At 39.2% G+C, this 19,358-nt stretch overlaps 1 protein-coding gene and 1 long non-coding RNA gene across 13 annotated transcripts in view; both read right to left on the bottom strand.

Moving 5' to 3' along the window:
- Nucleotides 1-259: 259 nt before the first annotated feature.
- On the bottom strand, nucleotides 260-12,727 carry SPRYD7 (SPRY domain containing 7). Of its 2 annotated transcripts, none has more exons than XM_073230226.1 (5): nucleotides 12,390-12,727; nucleotides 11,918-12,028; nucleotides 9,720-9,886; nucleotides 4,360-4,462; nucleotides 260-952 (listed from the first exon to the last, which is right to left on the bottom strand). In XM_073230226.1, exons 1-5 carry the CDS (start codon nucleotides 12,493-12,495, stop codon nucleotides 855-857), a joined length of 585 nt encoding a protein of 194 aa, XP_073086327.1. In that variant the 5' UTR covers nucleotides 12,496-12,727; the 3' UTR covers nucleotides 260-854. The 2 variants fall into 2 exon arrangements, with proteins under 2 accessions (XP_073086327.1, XP_036867388.1); XM_037011493.2 differs by having other exon boundaries at nucleotides 11,918-12,034; nucleotides 12,390-12,722.
- A 1,875-nt stretch (nucleotides 12,728-14,602) lies between these two features.
- LOC140848049 (uncharacterized) overlaps nucleotides 14,603-19,358 on the bottom strand; it is a 106,194-nt gene continuing 101,438 nt past the window's right edge. For 4 of the 11 annotated variants that reach the window (XR_012128570.1, XR_012128577.1, XR_012128581.1 and 1 more), the window contains one exon: nucleotides 14,606-17,783. This is a non-coding gene — a long non-coding RNA (uncharacterized lncRNA). Of the gene's footprint in view, nucleotides 17,784-19,358 lie in introns of all 11 variants that reach the window. The other 7 variants (XR_012128578.1, XR_012128583.1, XR_012128582.1 and 4 more) reach the window with 3 other exon arrangements.

Raw genomic sequence — 19,358 nt, 5'->3', positions numbered from 1 at the left:
GAACTAATCAAGGATAAAGTTCACTATATAATCAACAAAATGTGTTTAATACAGTACTAAATATTCCTTAATTACTACTATTTTATTATTGTTTACAGAAAAACACACACTTAAATAAGTCCTTAAAAGGATAGTCTCCTTTACATGTAAACTGAAAGCATTCTACGATTCTAAATGTCTGGCAGTGTACTCTGCGTCACCCATCAACCACTACTCAGCCTGGTACTGAAGTAACACAGCAAGATGGTCTTCAAAAAAATGCTGATAATTACTAAAACATTTATCTCTTTTTACAAAGACAATCAAAAGCAATGACATACAAACAAAATCAGCAATTTAAAGTTGAAAAAGTGGTGTATTTTACAGTAAATGAATCATCAAAAATGAGGTTGTCAATACTGTATCTTCTGTCACTTTATTACACTCTATATAAAAAGGACAAAGACACAAAGCTATTGGACTGCAGACTTAAAATACTTGATGAAGGCTAGACATCAGAGTGACAAAAATAAACTGCCCAACTCTACACTTCTATAAAAACAAGTACTTTATGTAAGAGAGATTCTCTTTAAATATCTGTATACATATTTCCACTTAATACTGTTAATTAAACCCATAGTTTTTTTTATTTAAATAAGATTTAAATAAACTACCCAAAATGCTGATTTCATATCACAAAACATTAGGTGTTTTTAATTACAACTTCAGGTGCTATCCTGAATACACTGGTTCCTTCCACAACATTAACAAGCATATGTTTAAGAATATATTTTTATCTATAGATCAGGTAAAGCTTTATTAAACAGTAAACACTTTTCAAAGTACAGAAATACAAGTTTCAAAACAAACACATTTTAGAAGATCTGCTGTTCAAATAATATTTTCTCAAAACCAGGTGGAGGAGTATGATAAAATTCACTGAACTGGCAATCCAAAATTGCACTGTCATCAACTAGAAACAGAAAAAGAAAGAAAATAAATTAGAAGAAAACACCTTAGTCTGAATGAATATGTAACTATCAAACACAATATTAATAACAAGAATAAATATATCTGCTGTCCAGGTTACGAAACGTGATTCTACTGTGTAAAAATATCCACAGTATCTATCAAAAACAGTGAAAGCATATACACCAAAATATTATTAATAATTATTTCTAGATGATGTGAATACTGGTGATTTCAATTTTGTTCCTCATTTGCTTATCTGTATTTTCTCAGTTTTATACATTAACCGAATTACTTTTTTTTAAATGACTTATTTTGAAAAAACTTATTTTGAGAAGTTCAGAAATAATAGAGTCCTGTGTATCCTTCATCCGGCTTCCCCCAGGGATAAGATCTCATGTAACTACAGTCAGAAAACTGACACTGACACAGTACTGTTCACTAGACTATTAACTAGGCCTTATTCAGCTTCAATGTGTTTTAACCAGCATTTACTGAAGAGAAATGAATGTGTGTATCTGTACAAAGACCTACATGTGAATGCATATAACAGCTTTATTTGTAATGGTCAAAAACTAGAAAGACATTAGCATGTGAATAGAAAAGCAAACTGTAATTTGACCGCAGAATGAACTACATGTTACCTGGCAGTAAAAATGAACGAATGATCAATACATGACACATGGATGAATCTTATAATACTTGTGCTGAGTGAAAGAAGCCAAACCAAAAAATGATCTACAGATAATCTGTACTCATAGAAAGCAGATCAGTGGTTGCCTGGTTGGGGCTTGGTTGGAGGAAGGTAAGCAAGAAGGATACGGGAGCAGGAACTTTTAGGAGGTGTTGAATATATTAATTATATTGACTGTGATAATGACACATGTTTATTTTATAGCTATTTGTTAAACTGCAAATATACATTCAATGTAATTACTAAGTATTTTATATTTCATAATAAATGCACGAAAAAAAGCTAAGTACTAGATTTGACATTCATGTAGTCATTAGTGATTTTAACAAGGGTGGTTTCAGTGGAGTGGTGAAAGCAGGAGAATGGATGGATGATACAGTAAGGACACTGGGGTAGCCTGTTCTGTAAAAAAGGGGCCATAGAGAGAAAGTAAACACAGGGCTAGTGAGGGGTTGAAGTATAAGGGAGAGTTTTTTGGGCTGAGACTTTCTCAGAAAGTTTATAGGCACTGAAAAGAAAGATTGGTGACCAGGGATGTAGATGAAATAACTGACAAAGTGAACTCCCAGAACTGAGGATTTTGAAATCCAGACTACAGACAGAGTTTTTTAACACAAAGGGTACCACTTCCTCAAAGATGGGACAGAAAGAAGGCAAGACAGAAGTTAACCTAGAGAAGCTTCAGGAGGGGAGTGGAGGAAGCTGGAGCTCCCTACGCACAGCCTGTTTTTAAACTAGAAGGTAAGGTCATCCATGGAGACAGAGTAGGGAATTCAAGGGGCAGCCACGGTCTAGAATGTGCAGAGATGTAAAAGAATTGCCAAAAAATACTGAGAGCTTTGGTCAGGCTAGAAGTCATAACTTTGTGACACCACTTTTCTTCAGTGTTAAGTTTTTTCTCTCCCTAGGTTGAGTGAAAGAACTGACCAAATAAATGACTTGGGTGGGTCTAGAACTAGGGATGGCAGGGAGGACAAGAAGTGAGGGGAAAGTTTTATTTTCACCTTTGATAGTATCAGACTACTAAAATATTTGATTTAATTAGACTGATTTACCAATTTCAAGATATGTAGTATACTATACGTAATTTACTATCTGTAATGTTACTACATTAAAAATAATGCTTAATCAAAGTGACAGTTTAGAATACTTTTCTTTGCTCATTTGTCTAATTCAGTCATGCTGGTGTTCTTTGCATTTCTCAGACTAAACTACTTCAATTATTAGGGTGAATTTCCATTTACTTAAGTAAAGGAAAACTAACCTGAATTAAAAATTACACTTATACATGCAAAAACACAGAAGATAAAATCACTGAAAAGTTAATGTGGGGGGTGGGGGAAAGGGGAGGGCTTTGCAACACAGAGAAGACAAGCAGTGATTCTACAGCGTCTTGCTATGCTGATGGACAGTGACTGTAATGGAGTTTGTGGGGGGGGACTTGGGGTAGGGGAGAGCCTAGTGAAATAATGTTCTTCAAAAAAATTAAAAAATTAAAAAAATCACTGAAAAATTATTTTTAGGAAAAAAGACTAGTGAAAATCTTGACTGAAAAGGAAACCACAGCCTTTGATTGCTATTATACTATAAAATATCTATATTTGTTATCTGTATACTCTTCTGACATCCCAAATAATCTGCTGTCATTAACAGTACTGTATTTCTAGCAACTTACTATAAAAATAATTAGTTTTTATTATGGCTCAAATCTTAGAACTTAGAGTAAAAAAATGAGAGAAAGTTTTTAGCGTTACTTAAACTACAGGCAGAAAATTCACACATCTATCGAGTTAAAGCTGATTTAATTTAAAGTTGAAATATCAAATGAAAAAATAAAGCAGGATGATAAAGGCACTGTGCTTACGTTTGTTATTTCTTATAAAGAGAGACACCTTACTTTTAGAGATACACATAAACATTCATGAATAAAATGATTTAATGTCAGGCATTTACCTCAAAATAATTCAAGCAAGGAAGGTGATGAACAGGGTTAGGAGGTAGATGAAACCTGATTGGCTCCTAGCTGGTGATTGTTTAAAGCTGGCTAATGGGAACATGAAGGTTCATAACACTATTCTCTACACCTCTATACATTCTTGATATTTTTTATAACAAAAATAGAAGTAATTAAATGGTATAGTTATTTCTTAAGGAAACTAGTTCTCAGAGGGACACAAATCACAGGCCAGAAACTGTAGTACTTATACATACAGGGCTGTCAAAAGCCAATCAATCAGTATAAAACTGTTCTAAGTCACAATTTCCCTCAGAAGAGTTTTTAACACTTAGGTAATTTTATAAAGGTAATTTATGCTCAACCTAAGTAAAATTCCCACCCTAGTTCCAAAATATCCTTTACAGTTATATTTCCTGGTCACCTAATCCTCTCTGACAAATGGCAGAAAGATCCTTGTAAATTCAGTAAAGCTTTCAGGAACTATCTTGAATAGAAGACTACATGATTTTTAAAAAAAGAGCATACAGTTATTGCATATCTAAATATAATCATTGTATTTGGCAAGTTTTTTTTCAAATATATGGGAATAAAAATTGTCCTTATTTCTACAAAGTGAGGCTGTGATTTCCTAATGGGCACATTTCATATGAAAGGTTCCTATTGTCTTGTCCAGACTTCTGAAGGCTAGCTATAAAGTAAATGGAAATGCCAAGCAGAAGTTCACACATGTCTAACAATATGTAGAAATACTCTTGCTTACCATACACAACTGGGTACACTGTCCCTCGTATGCCTGATGCTGGGCAATGCATGTTTTTTCCATTCAAATATACATTCAGTTCTACATGGTCATATGTAATACCCTAGAAAGGAAAGAAAATATTAAAAAGGCTACAGACGTAAGTGTCCCTTAAAACCTAAATAGTCAGGAAGTACTCACTGGGAAGCATGGATACACAAAAAACTAAGCAAAGGGTCACAATAGTTTCCATTAAAGGTTTACAATTCAGTAGTTCTATGTGAACTGAGCTAAAAGTAACTAGCGGTGATTATTATATGGGGGGGGTGGAATTAGGTAAAATCTCTAAAGTGCCTATTAGGTGTAAAATAACCGAGAACAGTTTAAATCATAGTACTAATTCAGATGAGCTGAATGTTACATTCTGACTATTAAGACAATGCACAGTGCTGCATACCGTGAACGAGAGGCCTTTTAAACTCATACACAGAGCTGCTCCCTCTATAGAATTTATCTTAAGTGGAAAGAACAATAAAGTTTTCAGCATTAGGGCTCACTGCCTGGTATCACTGTTTTCAAGTTGTGAAGAAGTGTCTTTTAACAACTTATTTCCAAAAAGAAATCAGACATTTCTGTATCTCTACCTTGGTTTCAAATATGTGAAGTGCATTACAAAAGTAAAGCTGATGTTTGTGACTGAATATAATTGCTAATTAATACCAAGTTAAAAAACAGAAAAATAACGGCTCAAAAATTTTAAAGAAAGCAGAATAAAAATATATTACTTTGTACGTTATGATACAAAAATCACAACAGTAATAATGAATATTATGGCTAAAATGCTGGAAAACACTTAGCCTGTGTTAACGTGACATGGACTATTCTAGACACTTCAAATTTAATCTTCACAAGATAGATATTAATTTTATCCCCATTTTACAGATGAGGTTGCTGAAGCACAGAGAGGTTCAGTAACTTCCCAAAGGTTACATGGGCTACAAAGTGGCAGAACTGGGATTTAAGCCCAGGCCGGAACGTTTCAGAACACATAAGCTTAATTGCCACACCACACTACCTTTCTTTAAAACTGTACACAATAGTTCCTAATTACCAAAAGAGAAGTTTCCTTTGAAGAGGTAACAGCAGAAATCTTCTACACAGAAATCATCGCAGACCAAGAAGTAACCACTTTAAGGATTTCTGACTGGATAAATCATCAACTTACAGGGTTTGGGGAGGTAAAAAGAAAAGATCTTAGAGATTCTCTAAACCTTAACTCCTTCATGCTCTGGTTAAGAAAGCACAGGCCCAGAAAAATCAACGTGTTAAGGGCTATATAAAAGATTCTCCTCGAAATGTGGGATCCACATATAAATCAAGTATAAAAATTAAATGAATATTCATATTTGACCTGATTGTTTATAGTTCATAATGCGTGGTCAAAACCAAAAGTTTCTGTGATGACTGCCCTTGTACTGTTCACCATGTAAGAACTCATTTACTATGTAAGAACTTGTTCGTTATGCTTCAGAAGATTGGAGACTGACGAGAATTAGGCTTGAGATGGATTAATGATTGTACATTGAGCATTGACCCCCCTATACAGAATTTTATTGTTGTTAACAACCACTTGATCAATAAATATGAGAGATGCCCTCTCAAAAAAAAAAAAAATTAGTCACATGGATGACAGTACCGCATACAGAAAATAGTCAATATTTCTGTAACATCTATATTGAAAGAGAGTAACTACAGTAGCTTGGTTGAACATTTAAAAATGTATAGAAATATGAAGTCACCATGTCATATAATTGAAAGCAATATGATACTGTATGCCAACTGTTCTTCAATAAAAGCATCCATAAACTTAAAAAAAAAAAAAAAAAGATTCTCCTCAGGTCTTAGCAAAGCCAGGGTTAGAGAATGATTTATTAATAGTCAAGGAATATTGAGAAAAATAAACAGCCTTCTTTTGTATCATTTTGGTTTATGTACTTAAAAATAGAAAAATAAAGCTAACTGATGGTTGGTATTAGCTAATTTAATCAAGAGATCTGTTTACATTTATAAAAACAAAACCATAATTACATAAACAACAAAGTGTGTCACTTTCTTTATAGGACAAGAAATCTAGCAGTTCAGACCAGTAGGGCTGTAATCCAGGCCCCCCTCATCACCTGGTGACAGCACACCCTAATACAAGCAAGTTTTAAACGCAACCCTCCAGCTTAACAGCAAAATCCCAGCACCAAAGAAAGCAGTGAGGAGAGAAATGAGAAGGCCCACACCCTCCATCAGCAGAGTTTACATCAAGTATTTTCTAACTTAATTCTGTACTTTTATATGATCTAGAAAATAGGTTTGATTGCACCAAAATGTCCAACAAATCTGATGTGTTCTATGCACTTACCAATAATTGCTTGTAGGTTTAAACAGTGAACAGACTCTGAAAATAGACTGCCTATGTTACAAATCTGGGATCATCCCATACAAGAAGTGACTAAATTCTTCCTAAACTAAATTGGTGATAATACTACTACCTTTTCATAGGGTCACTAGTAAGGTTAAACAATTTAATCCTTGTCAGGCACTTAAAACAGTGCCCGGCCAATAATGAATGCTAAAGAAGTGTTTGTTGTTATTATTATTACGTAGAATGTTTATAAAACTCTGAAATTAAAATGAAATGCAACTTTGAAATGTTATTTGCACTTGTCAAAACTATACATGAAAGGACAAAGTAAGTGTAAGTTGTTTTAGCCATGCCTTCCTAGTGTTGTAGTAGGCCCTATGGATACCGTATGATTATTGTATAAATATAATCATTTGGTCGGATTTTTAAAGTTTATTTTTCTTGATTTCTCCTCAGAGAATGGTTACGACTGAAATTCTACACATGAGAATATTTTTCCTGTTTTATAATCTATTCTACTTTCCCTATGCCACTGTCAGCATTTGGCCAAATTTTTTTCTGACATGTTTTAACTCGGAAGATAAAGTTCATAAGCTAGGGTAATGTTTTACTTTTCTGGATTCTCCATGTTTCATCTTTGTTAGTCCTCCTTTTATCAGAATGGATATGAAACTCAAAGTCCAATTTAATAATGCAGAGAGACTTTTTTCTCTTAAGATAACATTCTTAAATCTGCTCATTTGTGGTATCAGTCATCTCTGAACGCGACAGGAAGGCACAGAAGGTCAACACATCAGTGAAGAAAAACACTTGTTACCGACTATGCTTCCTTACGTTCAGGTGTCATCTTTCAGTGTGAACGAGCTGATAGCAGCAACCTGACCTCAAGATTCTCTTTCCAGAAATAACCGTTTAAAAAAGCTGTTCTAGACTATGGACACCTGGCAATAATCTACAAGTACAGAGCCAATGTTAAGTAAAGAGGAGGAGGGAAAAGTAGATATTAACATTGGTTAATGCCAGTCATCTCTTTTTTACATTAGTCAATTTAGAAAAAAATTACTTTCAATAATTTACTAAGTGAAAAACTGTTTGTCATATTTTTTAAATTGCAGAAAAGAGATCAGAGCATAATTTTAAGATCTTAATTTCTACATCTTTTCTTCACTCTCCAAAATACTGTGTATTTTTTTAACTCAAAAACCTAGATTTACCTTATCTGTATCATCTTATTATTAGAAACTTCCATCATTACATACAGATTCCTTTCAACTTGGTACCAGAGCCAAGAACCCAAAGTTCTGTGTATAAGGGAACCTTTGCTCAAGGAGACCCAAGGCTCTGCTCTCAAACAATAGCTAACCACCTGAACTCAGTGTATGAGGTTCTTGGACACCATATGAAAAGTATGTGGAAAAGACAGAACAGTATCTCTGGATGACATTTGCAAATAGTGGCTTTGGTAAAGACTTAGTATTTTGGGGGAATAAAAATACAGCAGTCTTAATAATATCTGACTCTTTCTATGCCCTGCTTTCCAAAAAACCTTTCTACCATCAAACCTTAGGATTTTGAGACCAGTTCTTTGAAATTTTTTAAGTGAAAGAAGTCTATTAAGTTTAACAAGGACCAACACTCCTAATAAAATGCTGTAATTCTTTTTTTTTTTTTTGAGAGGGCACCTCTCATATTTATTGATCAAATGGTTAACAACAATAAAATTCTGTATAGGGGTGTCAATGATCAATGCACAATCATTAATCCATCTCAAGCCTAATTCTTGTCAGTCTTCAATCTTCTGAAGCATAACGAACAAGGTCTTACATGGTGAACCAATTCTTACATAGTGAATAAATTCTTACATGGTGAACAGTACAAGGGCAGTCATCACAGAAACTTTCGGTTTTGATCATACATTATGAACTTTAAACAATCAGGTCAAATATGAATATTCGTTTGTTTTTTTTACTTGATTTATATGTAGATCCCACATTTCTCCCTTTATTATTATTATTTTTATTTTTAATAAAATGCTGAAGTGGTAGGTAGATGCAAGATAAAGGTAGAAAACATAGTTTAGTGTTGTAAAAGAGCAATTGTAGATGATCAGGTGTGTGCCTGTAGACTATGTGTTAATCCAAGCTAGACAAGGGCATTAAAACATCCACGGATGCAGAAGATTTCTCTCAAAACAGGGGGTGTGAGGTTCTAAGCTTCACCACTGTTGATCCCCAATTTCTCACCCGATGGCCCCCCTGCGACTGTGCCTGTCTTAGGTTGTTCCTCCCTTGAGGAATCTTACCCGTCTCTGGCTAACCAGTCATCTTCTGGGGCCATACAGGGAGATGTAAAGTTGGTAAGTGAGAGAGAAGCCATATTGTTTGAAAAGGTTAGCATGGGAGGATTGATTATTTCTTTGACATATCTTCCTGTAGAGTAACTTAAGCATGTATAGGTTTTAAATTACTAACTAAATTGCGCACACATATTAACATAATAGGAATACAGTTACATAACCAAAGCAGATCTATAATTACAAATGCTGTAATTCTTTAAGACAAGTTCGTAACAAATAATAAGTGGCAAAATTTCTTTAAGAGGTCACCAGCTGCAGAAATACCTAATTATTTTCCAACATAAGGTTCAGAAAACTTTTAAATTGTGGGCCAATATTTATCAGGTTGTAGAGAAGCAGGAAATGTTAATCAGTAGGCAACCTGTCATCAATCCCCTGAACAGAAGTAAGGACTTAACACCGATTTTCCTGGCCAGCACAGTTCTAGAAAGAAGGCAATTAAGTAAGGTATAGTATCTACATCAAGTGCTCTCATAGGAAAATGTAACACCTAATTAGAACCAATCCCAGCGCTTTGGAATTCAAACCACAAACTCCCAGACAAAACTATAAATACTAAAGGCACTTCGTTTAGTAGTTTACAGTGGAAAACAACTCCACAAGAAAACTCACCACCACGTCTCCTTCCTGTGGAAGGCTGTTTGCTGGCAGCCTGTTTTTCTCCTCGTTGTTGTGGTACAAGGCTCCATCATTTCTCATCACCAAACTGTGCACATCTCGGCCAAGAGGAATCTGATTCAAGTTAACTTTCTGAGTTGCAACACCAATACCCCAGATTCCTAAAAAAATAATACTTTAAATGCTCCCCAAATTGAAGGATACAAATATGACTAAAAGCAGTTGTTTTAAAAGACAGTGTAAATTGTTTTTAAAAGAAGTGGCATAATATGTAGTACAGATTTTTATGTGGGTTTTCTGTAAAGGATGATAATCCTAAAATAAATGCATTTGATTGGATTTTTAAAAGTTTATTTTTCTTAATTTCTCCTCAGAGAATGGTTAGGACTGTAATTCTACACATGTTCTCTGCAGACATAGTATAACCTAAGAGATAAGACAGTGAGCTCTGGAGTGGTACTGCCTACACTTAAATCCTGACTTAGGTCTGTCCTCAGTAAATCACTTAACCTCCCTCTGCTTCCTCAGCAGTGAACTGTGGATTCTAACTCACATCACTAAGTTATTGAAAGATACGGCAAGATAATCCAAGTAAAACTCTTGCAACAGTGTAAGTATTCAAACAAAATGGGTAACAAAAGCAAAGAGCATTTTTTTTAAGAAAATGCTATTATTACAATTCTCTAAAAAATATTTTCATAAAGTTCTACATTGAATTTAAATGGCCTGGGGTTCTATTTTAAGAACTGTATCTGACAAGTGGGAAATTACTGTCTTCAGTTTTTACATCTATAACGTGACAAAATAATATATGACCTGGCCAGTATCATGGAGAGGAGAAAATTAATTATGAAGTGTAAAATCATTTTCTTATCCGATGGCTTAAGTCAGTGAGTTTAAAACCTTTTGGCTTAAACTAACTTTTAAAGCAAGCATCTCTACTCCTAACCAGGAAAATAGAATACCTAGAGCTCTGAGTTTTGTCTCAAATGGTTTGCTCATCAGTAGGTATCAAACTCAGTTTCAAGAAAATCTATAAATGTGATAAATTTGAAGACCACATTGTCAGTCAATTTTTCTGGTGAGTGGGAGCATTAAAAAAAAGCTACGTCTGGATTCCACTGTATTGACTTCCTAAAAAAACTTCACAATATAATTTATCCTCCAAAGTGGGACAACTTTAATAAGTCACAGAGGTGAGAATACTAATTGCATGGAACAGGTCTAGACAGTATTCAAGGCTCCTTTTTCCAAAAGACTGTAGCAGGCTGTAGTACACTGTAGCACAGCTGCCTGACTTCCACTGAGAGACCAATGCTACATGCTGCAACAATGCATTCATTCTAGGATTATCATCCTTTACAGAAAACTCACGTAAAAATCTGTACTACATATTAGGCTCAAGAAAATACTTGCTCCTCTTGAGAAAAGGTATGTTCACTTGAGAAGATTACAGTAACCAGAGACATTTTGCTGCTAACTTATAAAAGAATGGAATGCAAGATAGATTCAGATTTATTTCATACACTTAAGTCAGTATTTTAAAATAATTTAGAAATCTAGCCCCAGAAAGATGTTTTATTTCATTGAAGCTTGTAAGAGGACTGCAAGTAAGAGGATTAATGCACTCCACTCTAGGTTTCCTATTAGGTACCTATTATTAGTCATGCTCTATTTCATTAGGAGTTTCTTTATAACAAAGCTTTAAAAAATATTTTCCCATATTTTAAATGCAACTACTGTAACACTTAAGTAGACTGTGACACAATTCAAAAACCTTCCTAGATTTTTTTAAAGGGAAGTAGACTTCAGAAGACATTCTATGTATGTTAACACAAGCTAAGAGAGAAAATCGGGATCATAACATTGATTTCATCCTGAGATAAAATAGCAGGACTTTTACACCTTCTGTGTTGCCCGAATGAAACAGCGCGTCCGGCTGTCATGCACAGCGCTGGCGCCTCGCACTGATGCCGCCTGTCCTGTCGTAACACTTCCACTCGCACCGCTCCTGTGCCAGGCGGCTCCTACCATCCCGTTCCATAGATGAGAAAACTGAACCTAATTTAACCAAATTAACGAACTTCACCAGGGCCACACAGAGGTGGAACAAAAGGCTTAATTTTCATGTTTAAAAACTACTCTGTTGAGAGCAATTAGCACTTTTAATAGTAAAGTCCCATCATACCAACCTGTGGACTGAATTTTGAATTCAAAGTAGCTCTTGTTTTGATGCAAAGGTGCACTGGCTAAACAACCTCCGGTTCCACATATTCTCCTCCCATTTTTTACGATGACAACATCTGTTCCTAAATAAAACATACACTGTAAGAAGTTATGTATTTTCTTATCCAACAACACAGGTGAATTTGTGTTGCACTTGCAACTTCCAATGCACAAAGGGATGTTGACGGTTCTGAAACACTCGTCTCGGTAAAGTCAACCTCTCAAGCCGCCGTCTCTCCCTGAGACCCTGGGCGGCCCGCGGCTGCAGGCCCGGCCTCGGCGCAGCTCCTCGCAGCGGACGCCTGTGGGCGCGGGCAGGCCCGCGAATTGAAGTCCAGGGCCCCGGCGGCGCGCCGCGGGAGGCGGGCGCGGAGCGGGGCGGGGCGGAGGCGGGCGCCGGGCCGCGGTGCAGGTGGGTCTGCGGGGGGAGGCCCTCACCCATGTGCTGCGTGTCCAGCTGCACGGCCGGCATCTCCTTCAGAGGGACGTGCCCCGTCCCTCCGTCCCTGCAGCACCGCAGGCAACAAAACGCTGAGGCAGCCATCACTGAGGCTCCTCCGGCGGCACCGCCCCGCCAGAACGCCGGGGTTGCCGTGCGGAAGCGGAGCGACGCGGCGACGCCCCACGCCGGAAGGGCGCAGCGCAGGCTGAGGCGAAGCCGGCTGGAGGGACCGGGAGAAGAAGCGGCGGCGGATAGGCGGCGGGCGGCGAGCGGCGAGCGGCGTGCGCTTGCGCGCAGGGCCGTTGGCGAGGCTGGCCTCGCGCCTGCGCTCTGACGCCGACGGGTGCGCGAGCCGCCTGCGACCCCCCGCGCGGGGGCGGGAGCTGCGTCGGGTCGTCTTGCTCCGCCCCCTCGCGGGCCTTCCCTTCGCGGGCCTTGCGCCCTGTCGGGCGGCGGGTCACGGAGGTGGTACCGAGGGTCCGTTCCCGCAGAGTTGTTCGGACTCGAGGGCGGAGGAGTGCAGAGGGACCTCTGGAGGCCGCGAGGTCCTGGCCCTGCCCCTTCCCGCTGCCCGTGGAGGCCCGCGACCGCCCCCGACGTCCCCGTGCCCGCTTGGGTCACCTGTCCCTGGCAGATTCTACATATTTAGATACCGTCCGGGGGCGGCCTGGGTCGACTCCTAAAATTAATCTGGCCCAAACCTCTGTTCCCAAATAAAGTTTCCATCCTGAAGGCTTACACAGGGTTCACGCTCTGCTGGGAAACCGGACACAAAACACTCATTACTGTGTCATGGGTTCCTATACAAAACTTTCTAGTGACGTGAATACAAATACCCTTTATGGAGAGTTTTTCTCCACATAAAAGATCTTTTTAGGGTCCTGGATGTCTTGCTTCCATAAGAATGGTGTTTCAGTACAACCCTTAGGAAAACTGTTGGCCCGTTAGCTGTGTCTGGGGAGGTCTTCCCCTGGCTAGGTGGGAAGCACTAGAAGAAACCTCAGCCCCACGGGAGGGTTCTTGACTCTGGGCCAGAAAGATTTCTCAAACAGGTCAGACGAGTGTAGTTGAAAGAATTCACTAAAGCAAGAACAGCAGGGAATGGCAGCTGCCTTGCTGGCAGCAGAGAACAGGAAATTGCAGAGGGAAGGAGAGAAGGAAAGTTCTCGGCTGAGGTCAGATACTCCTGCCAACTCCTGAAGCCGGGTGACCTGTCATCCTGTGTCCACTTGGATCTGCATGGCATGGGGACTAGCCCCTACCACTCCAGGATTTAGGGGAGCCACGGCGCACAGGAGGGCAGGAGATTATATTTTGAGAACTTCCCAAAGAGAGGAGATTTTCAGGCAGGTTACTAAAAAGCAAATGGCACAACAGCAGTTTCGTCCAGGTCACCCAGGTGACGGAAACATGCAGGTCCAAATGTGAGCTCTTAGCAACCCTGTCCTACCTATTTGGAGTAAACCACAGATAAGAGTGAACACTTGGAAATGAAATGGCAAAGAGAAAAACCGCAATAATTTGAGCAGTGAGAAAGCTGTATTTGAAAGTACGCACTTAAAGACAGGAAAGTTGTGGGTGTCCTCGGGAGGCACACTGAAAGTTTGGGGATTCTGGCTTTCAAGGCTTTCAAAAATGGGGCAAAGGGGGAGAGGTTGTTGGGCATAGGCTTAACTTTTCTCAAGGTGCTTATCTTTGGTGAGAGACACCATGTCCTCCTCTCCTCTATCAGTCCTCCAGCTGATTCTGCTAAATAAACCCAACACAAGGAATTTATTTCTCCTGTTCTTCTCCAAGATAGTGGTTACCTTCAAGTAGTGGGGACATACTAGTTAAGACTTCCTGCCCTGCCTTAAGATAGGCTGTTGGGCTATTGTCTGATTACCAGAGAATATGTTAGGAATCTTACTTCTCAAGTCTCTGCTTTTTAAAATGAAATCTTAGCCTTAAGATGGCATCTCTTCTGTTTTTACTATACTGTTTATATCTCATCATTTTTCGCCATAGGCAGAAAAAATTAATTATGGTGCTTGTCCCATGTCCCTGCCTTACCTCACTCTTAAATGGGCTCTCAGTTCAAAATGCAGATTTGCATTTTATTTTTGTGTGTTTCATTAATCTGCATATTAGCTATAAGGTGCCACAACTAATGTATAGACAATTGTAACTCCGAGGAGAGGAAATCCTGGGGCAAAATAACTCTAAAACCAAAATCAGTCAAAGGGAGAAATAAAGTTTAAAACATGTTTATTGTTTACAAACTGAAGTCCGGGGCCATCTCTCTTTCCTGTTCTGGCCAAAGTAAATCAGACCTCCCCCTCACCTCTCAGGTTCAGATAAGCCCTCGGTTGCCCAGGTAATTACCCACTGATACAGAGAAGAACTTTTTTCCACCCCTGAAGAACACCTACTGATATGCAGATACACTAAAACCAGGCAATATATTCTAGAAATATTACCATTTTACCCACAAGCCACCCATCCAGAAATCTCGCCTTACAATCTACTCGTTCCCCCTCTTCTGAATTGGTCTGTGGGTGAGAAAACTGGAGCATTGTAAGCAGATTAATGATGTACAATAGCAACAGAAATAAAATAATGATAATCCTCAAGCCAGAGGATTCAGCTATGTTCAAAGTCTTACGCAGATTAAGTCCAAAGCTCGTCCATTCTATAGGCAGGCAGTAGCCGAAGAGGTAGACAGTTCAGAGCAATCATTATACGGCAGCTGCAGCCAAAGGGCACATCCAAGCCACAAGGACTGTAGAAAATAACCTTAATGGCAATAAGATACATGTTTTAATGACACCAGCATAGGCAAAACTTGTCCATCAGGTAGGATACATGCAAGAGAGTAGTCCTGTGCTAAAACAGTGGCAGGAAGGGGATCTCGTCCTGGTTTAGTCTACCAGACTTTCACTCCCCTCCCTATGACAGTTACAGATGGGTCAATATATAGGGCTCTGGCCATAAAGATAAAACAAAACTTCCCCATAAGATGCTCTTACCTCCTGGACGTTTTGGGTACACTACCGTGATCTTTGGGGGCCACTCAGCTGTTACTCCAGGAACACACAGAAGGCCAGCTTCCAGGCCTTACCCCCAAGATGCCAGAAGGGCCAGCCATCACTGGTCCATGTGTCAAAATGTCCAGGGCCACGTCCATTCAACAGTGTCTCTAGGGTTTAATGCAGTAGGGGCTGGCAGCAGGATGTTGCTCTGCTGGCCATACCCTGGCTTCAGTAACTCTTCTTTCGTTTGGATATACAATTGTATAGGAGAGGCAGCAAAGTGTGTGATCATATCCATGGGGCTCAAAGCCTTTATGTGGCTTCTCATTCAAATGCCTCATTCAGCACTGTCCATAGGAGAACTGACCAGCCCCATAGACTACTTGTGTCCAACTTCAGGCCAGATTTCAACAAACCATTGTAACTTAATATCATGCCTGCCCCGGTAGGATTACATGGTACATGAAATTTTCACTTTATTCCTAATAACCCATCCTTGTAACACGTCTAGTAAACTGAGTGCCTTGATCGCTCCCAATCACCTGCAGCCGGCAACAGGTTGCAAACAGATGCTCCAGGCCCCTTTTAGTGGCTTGCTGATCTGCATGATGTGCAGGAAAAGCGACCAATAGTCCAGTAGCCATGTCCACACCAGTCATGGCATACCGATATCCTTCTGATATGGGCAGAGGCCCAATATAGTCTCTTTGCCACCTGATAAGGGCTATCAGCCCCCTTGCTATTGCCCCATGTTGCCGTGGGACTCAGTGTAAGTCCCTCAGAGCACACAAGGCACTCCTTCCGGGCTCTGGACTTCTTCAAAGGTCAATGGCAAGCCCCACCAACAGGCTACAGCCCACATTGTCTTTTGCCCTGTGTGCAACAAATGCTGGTGTAGCCATTGGGCCACATCAGAAGCAGGCTTTCCTTCTAGCAAGCGCACCTAGGCCAGTGTGTCTGCTTCATCTCATTCCCTGGGGATGACAAAGGCAAATGACCAATCACAGATATAAGTAACTGTCTTAGTCAGACCAGGGGCCCATAGATCTTGCCACAACTCTTGTTCCCAAAGGAGTCGGTGACCAACCATCCAGTTGGCATGGTACCATATAGGTACCCACAGTGTCAAGCCCCGATATACGGCCCAGCTGTCAGTACAGACAACTATGGGGAAGGGCTCCTGGGTGATCATGAGCCATACTGCCCACAACTCAGCCCACTGGCTGCTCCTCCCCTCTCCATCCTCCATCTATATTGCCTCAGTCTTAGGAAGGAAAGCCACAGCCCTCTACTTCGGGGACCACGTGAATGGAGCCATCTGTATGACAGGCATCTTCAGGTATAGGGGCTTTTCCCTCCTGATAAGGACTCTTAGCTACCAACGGCTCAAAAGCAAGTTCTTCCTGCTTTCCACTAGTATATAGGTCACTGGCCCCAACAAGCGTTGGAGTTCTCCACTTAAGGGGCTAGAAGAGGGTGCTGCGCTGCTTTAAATACACGCTCCATTTGGCCAGTGTAGGCGTCTGTGTCATACCACTCCATGGCCTTTGGGTCCAGTCTTGCACCCACTCCACGATGGGATAGGTGGTTATTACCTCGATCGGAGCTCTTCTGACAATGTGCTCCCTAGCCAGCAAGGCGTGGTACACAGCAGCCAGTTGCTTCTCTATCAAGGTGTACTGGACCTCTGCTCCTTTCCATAGTTGTGACCAGAATCCAATAGGTTGGTGTGTCTGTTCAAGCCGCTGCCAAAGACCCCATCCAGAACCATCTTAAGTTACATGAACATCTAGTTCACAGGGCCTTGATGAGTCCATTACATTCAAAGTCTATATAGCCTTGACTGCCCACTTGGCAGAGGTAAAAGCAGCTGCACATCTCATCCCAGTCCCACCTGATGCCCTTTCATACTAACCAGTATAAGGGCTTCAGAAACTGTGCCAAGTGCAGGAAAAACACTCTCCAGTAGCCCAAAAGACCCAAAAACTCTTTTAGTACTGCCATAGTGGTAGGGGTGGGGAAAGCCTGGGCCTTTTTCTATAACAACTTTAGTTTTACCTGACCAGACAACCCCCAGTAATTTCACAGAAAAACCAGGTCCCTGAACCTTGGTGCTATTCACAGCCCATCCTTTTTCCTGTGGATGTTGCAACAGTCTAGGAACTGCCCTTTCTAAATCTGAATAAGAATCAGATGTGAGCGTAATATCATCAATGTAGTGATACAACCACACCATTGGTGGTTTCTTCCATGTGGCCAAGTCCTGGGCTACAAGTCCATGACAGATGGTGGGACTGTGGAAGTATCCCTGTGGAAGGACAGTGAATGTCTGCTGCCGGTCTTCCCACACGAAGGCCAACTGTTCCTGGCTTTCCTGTGCTATGTGAATAGAGAAGAAAGCATTAGCAAGGTCTACTACATAATGATACATTCCCAGCTCATGGGTGAGGGTATCCAGAATACCTGCTATAGAGGGGACAGCAGCATGCAAAGGAGGTCTGACTTTATCGACACTAATTCCAGAAATACTTCATCATCCCAAATAGAAGCCCTATACACAATTGTAGTCAGTCATCATTCTTTCCTCTCTGAATTCCCTGGTAACTGCTAATCAACTTCTGTTTATATGATTTTGCTTATTCTGGACAGTTCATCGGAATGAAATCAAGCAACGTTTAAAACAACATTATTATTGTAGAAGTAATAATACATTATATAACCATTACAGAAACTTGGAAAAATCCAGTGAAGAATCAAAAGAAAAGAAAAGTCATTTTCTGCTACTTGTGGGGAACAGCTGGGATCAGTCTGGACGTGCCCCTGCATTGCGCTGCATACTCCTGTTTCAAAATTTGCTTTTCCTCACTTAATAAAATATATGAATTTTTCAACTTGTTAAATTGTTTTCTAAAACATGACTTAAAAATGGCTACATATTATTATTTTGTATGAATGTACCATGATTCATCTAACTCATACTCTTTTGATGGATAACTACACTATTTCTATTTTTCACCTGATGATTGTACAACAAATATTCTTGGTATATAAATTGTGGTAGTTCTGATTATTTTCCAGGGATAAGTTTTTAGAAATTGAATTAAGTATATGTATTTTGAATGTTTTTGATACAGATTACTGAACTGTCCTCTAAAGAGTTGTATCCATTTATGCTGGTTTCCAGTAGCAAAGAAATGTTTTAAGTTTCTGCAAATTTAAGGAACTGAAAAATGCTGTATTAATGTTTTGCTTGGTATTTATTTGATTATCAATGAGAATGAAAATTTTTTCGTGATTATTGCTCATTTGTATTTCTTTTTTTAATGTCCTGTTTTCCATGTATTTGGTCTAGTTTTATATCTTGGTGTTCACCTTGTTATTCATTTAGAAGTTAATAAGATAATTATATATATATTGTATGTAAATTGAGCCTCTCTTTTTCTTTAACAAATTTATGTTTTTTTCTTTCTTATGCAGTACAAAAGTAATAGATGCTCAATGTAAAGATACAGAAAATTATAATACACAAAAATACTGAAGATCTCCTGAAGTATCCTCTCCAATTGACAATTTGGTGTATACTCCTCTACATGTTTTTTCCTATCCATATTCTACCAATTACATTTCTTTTCAACATTGGAATCATTATACATGTATTGATTTTGATTTTATTTTTCATTTACTATAGCTTATAAATATCTTGTTAACATATACAGCTTTATTTTTTCTTCGATAGTTGTATACCTTTATGACTATATTGTTTTTCTAACACAGACTTTGACATTTTCATTGAGTCATTCATTAAGTCTTTTTTATGGCATATTGCTTAATTTTTATCCTTAGAAAGAAAGTTCTCAATTTTTAATGACAATTCTCTGATGGACTATTAAATAGACTATCCTCATTTTAAGGGATGAGCTATGCTGTGTAAGAGATGTGAACTACAGAGAAGAG

This window comes from Manis javanica, chromosome 1, assembly GCF_040802235.1.
Source record: "Manis javanica isolate MJ-LG chromosome 1, MJ_LKY, whole genome shotgun sequence".
NCBI classification, from domain to species: domain Eukaryota; kingdom Metazoa; phylum Chordata; class Mammalia; order Pholidota; family Manidae; genus Manis; species Manis javanica.
This window is presented reverse-complemented; position numbering and strand designations above follow the sequence as displayed.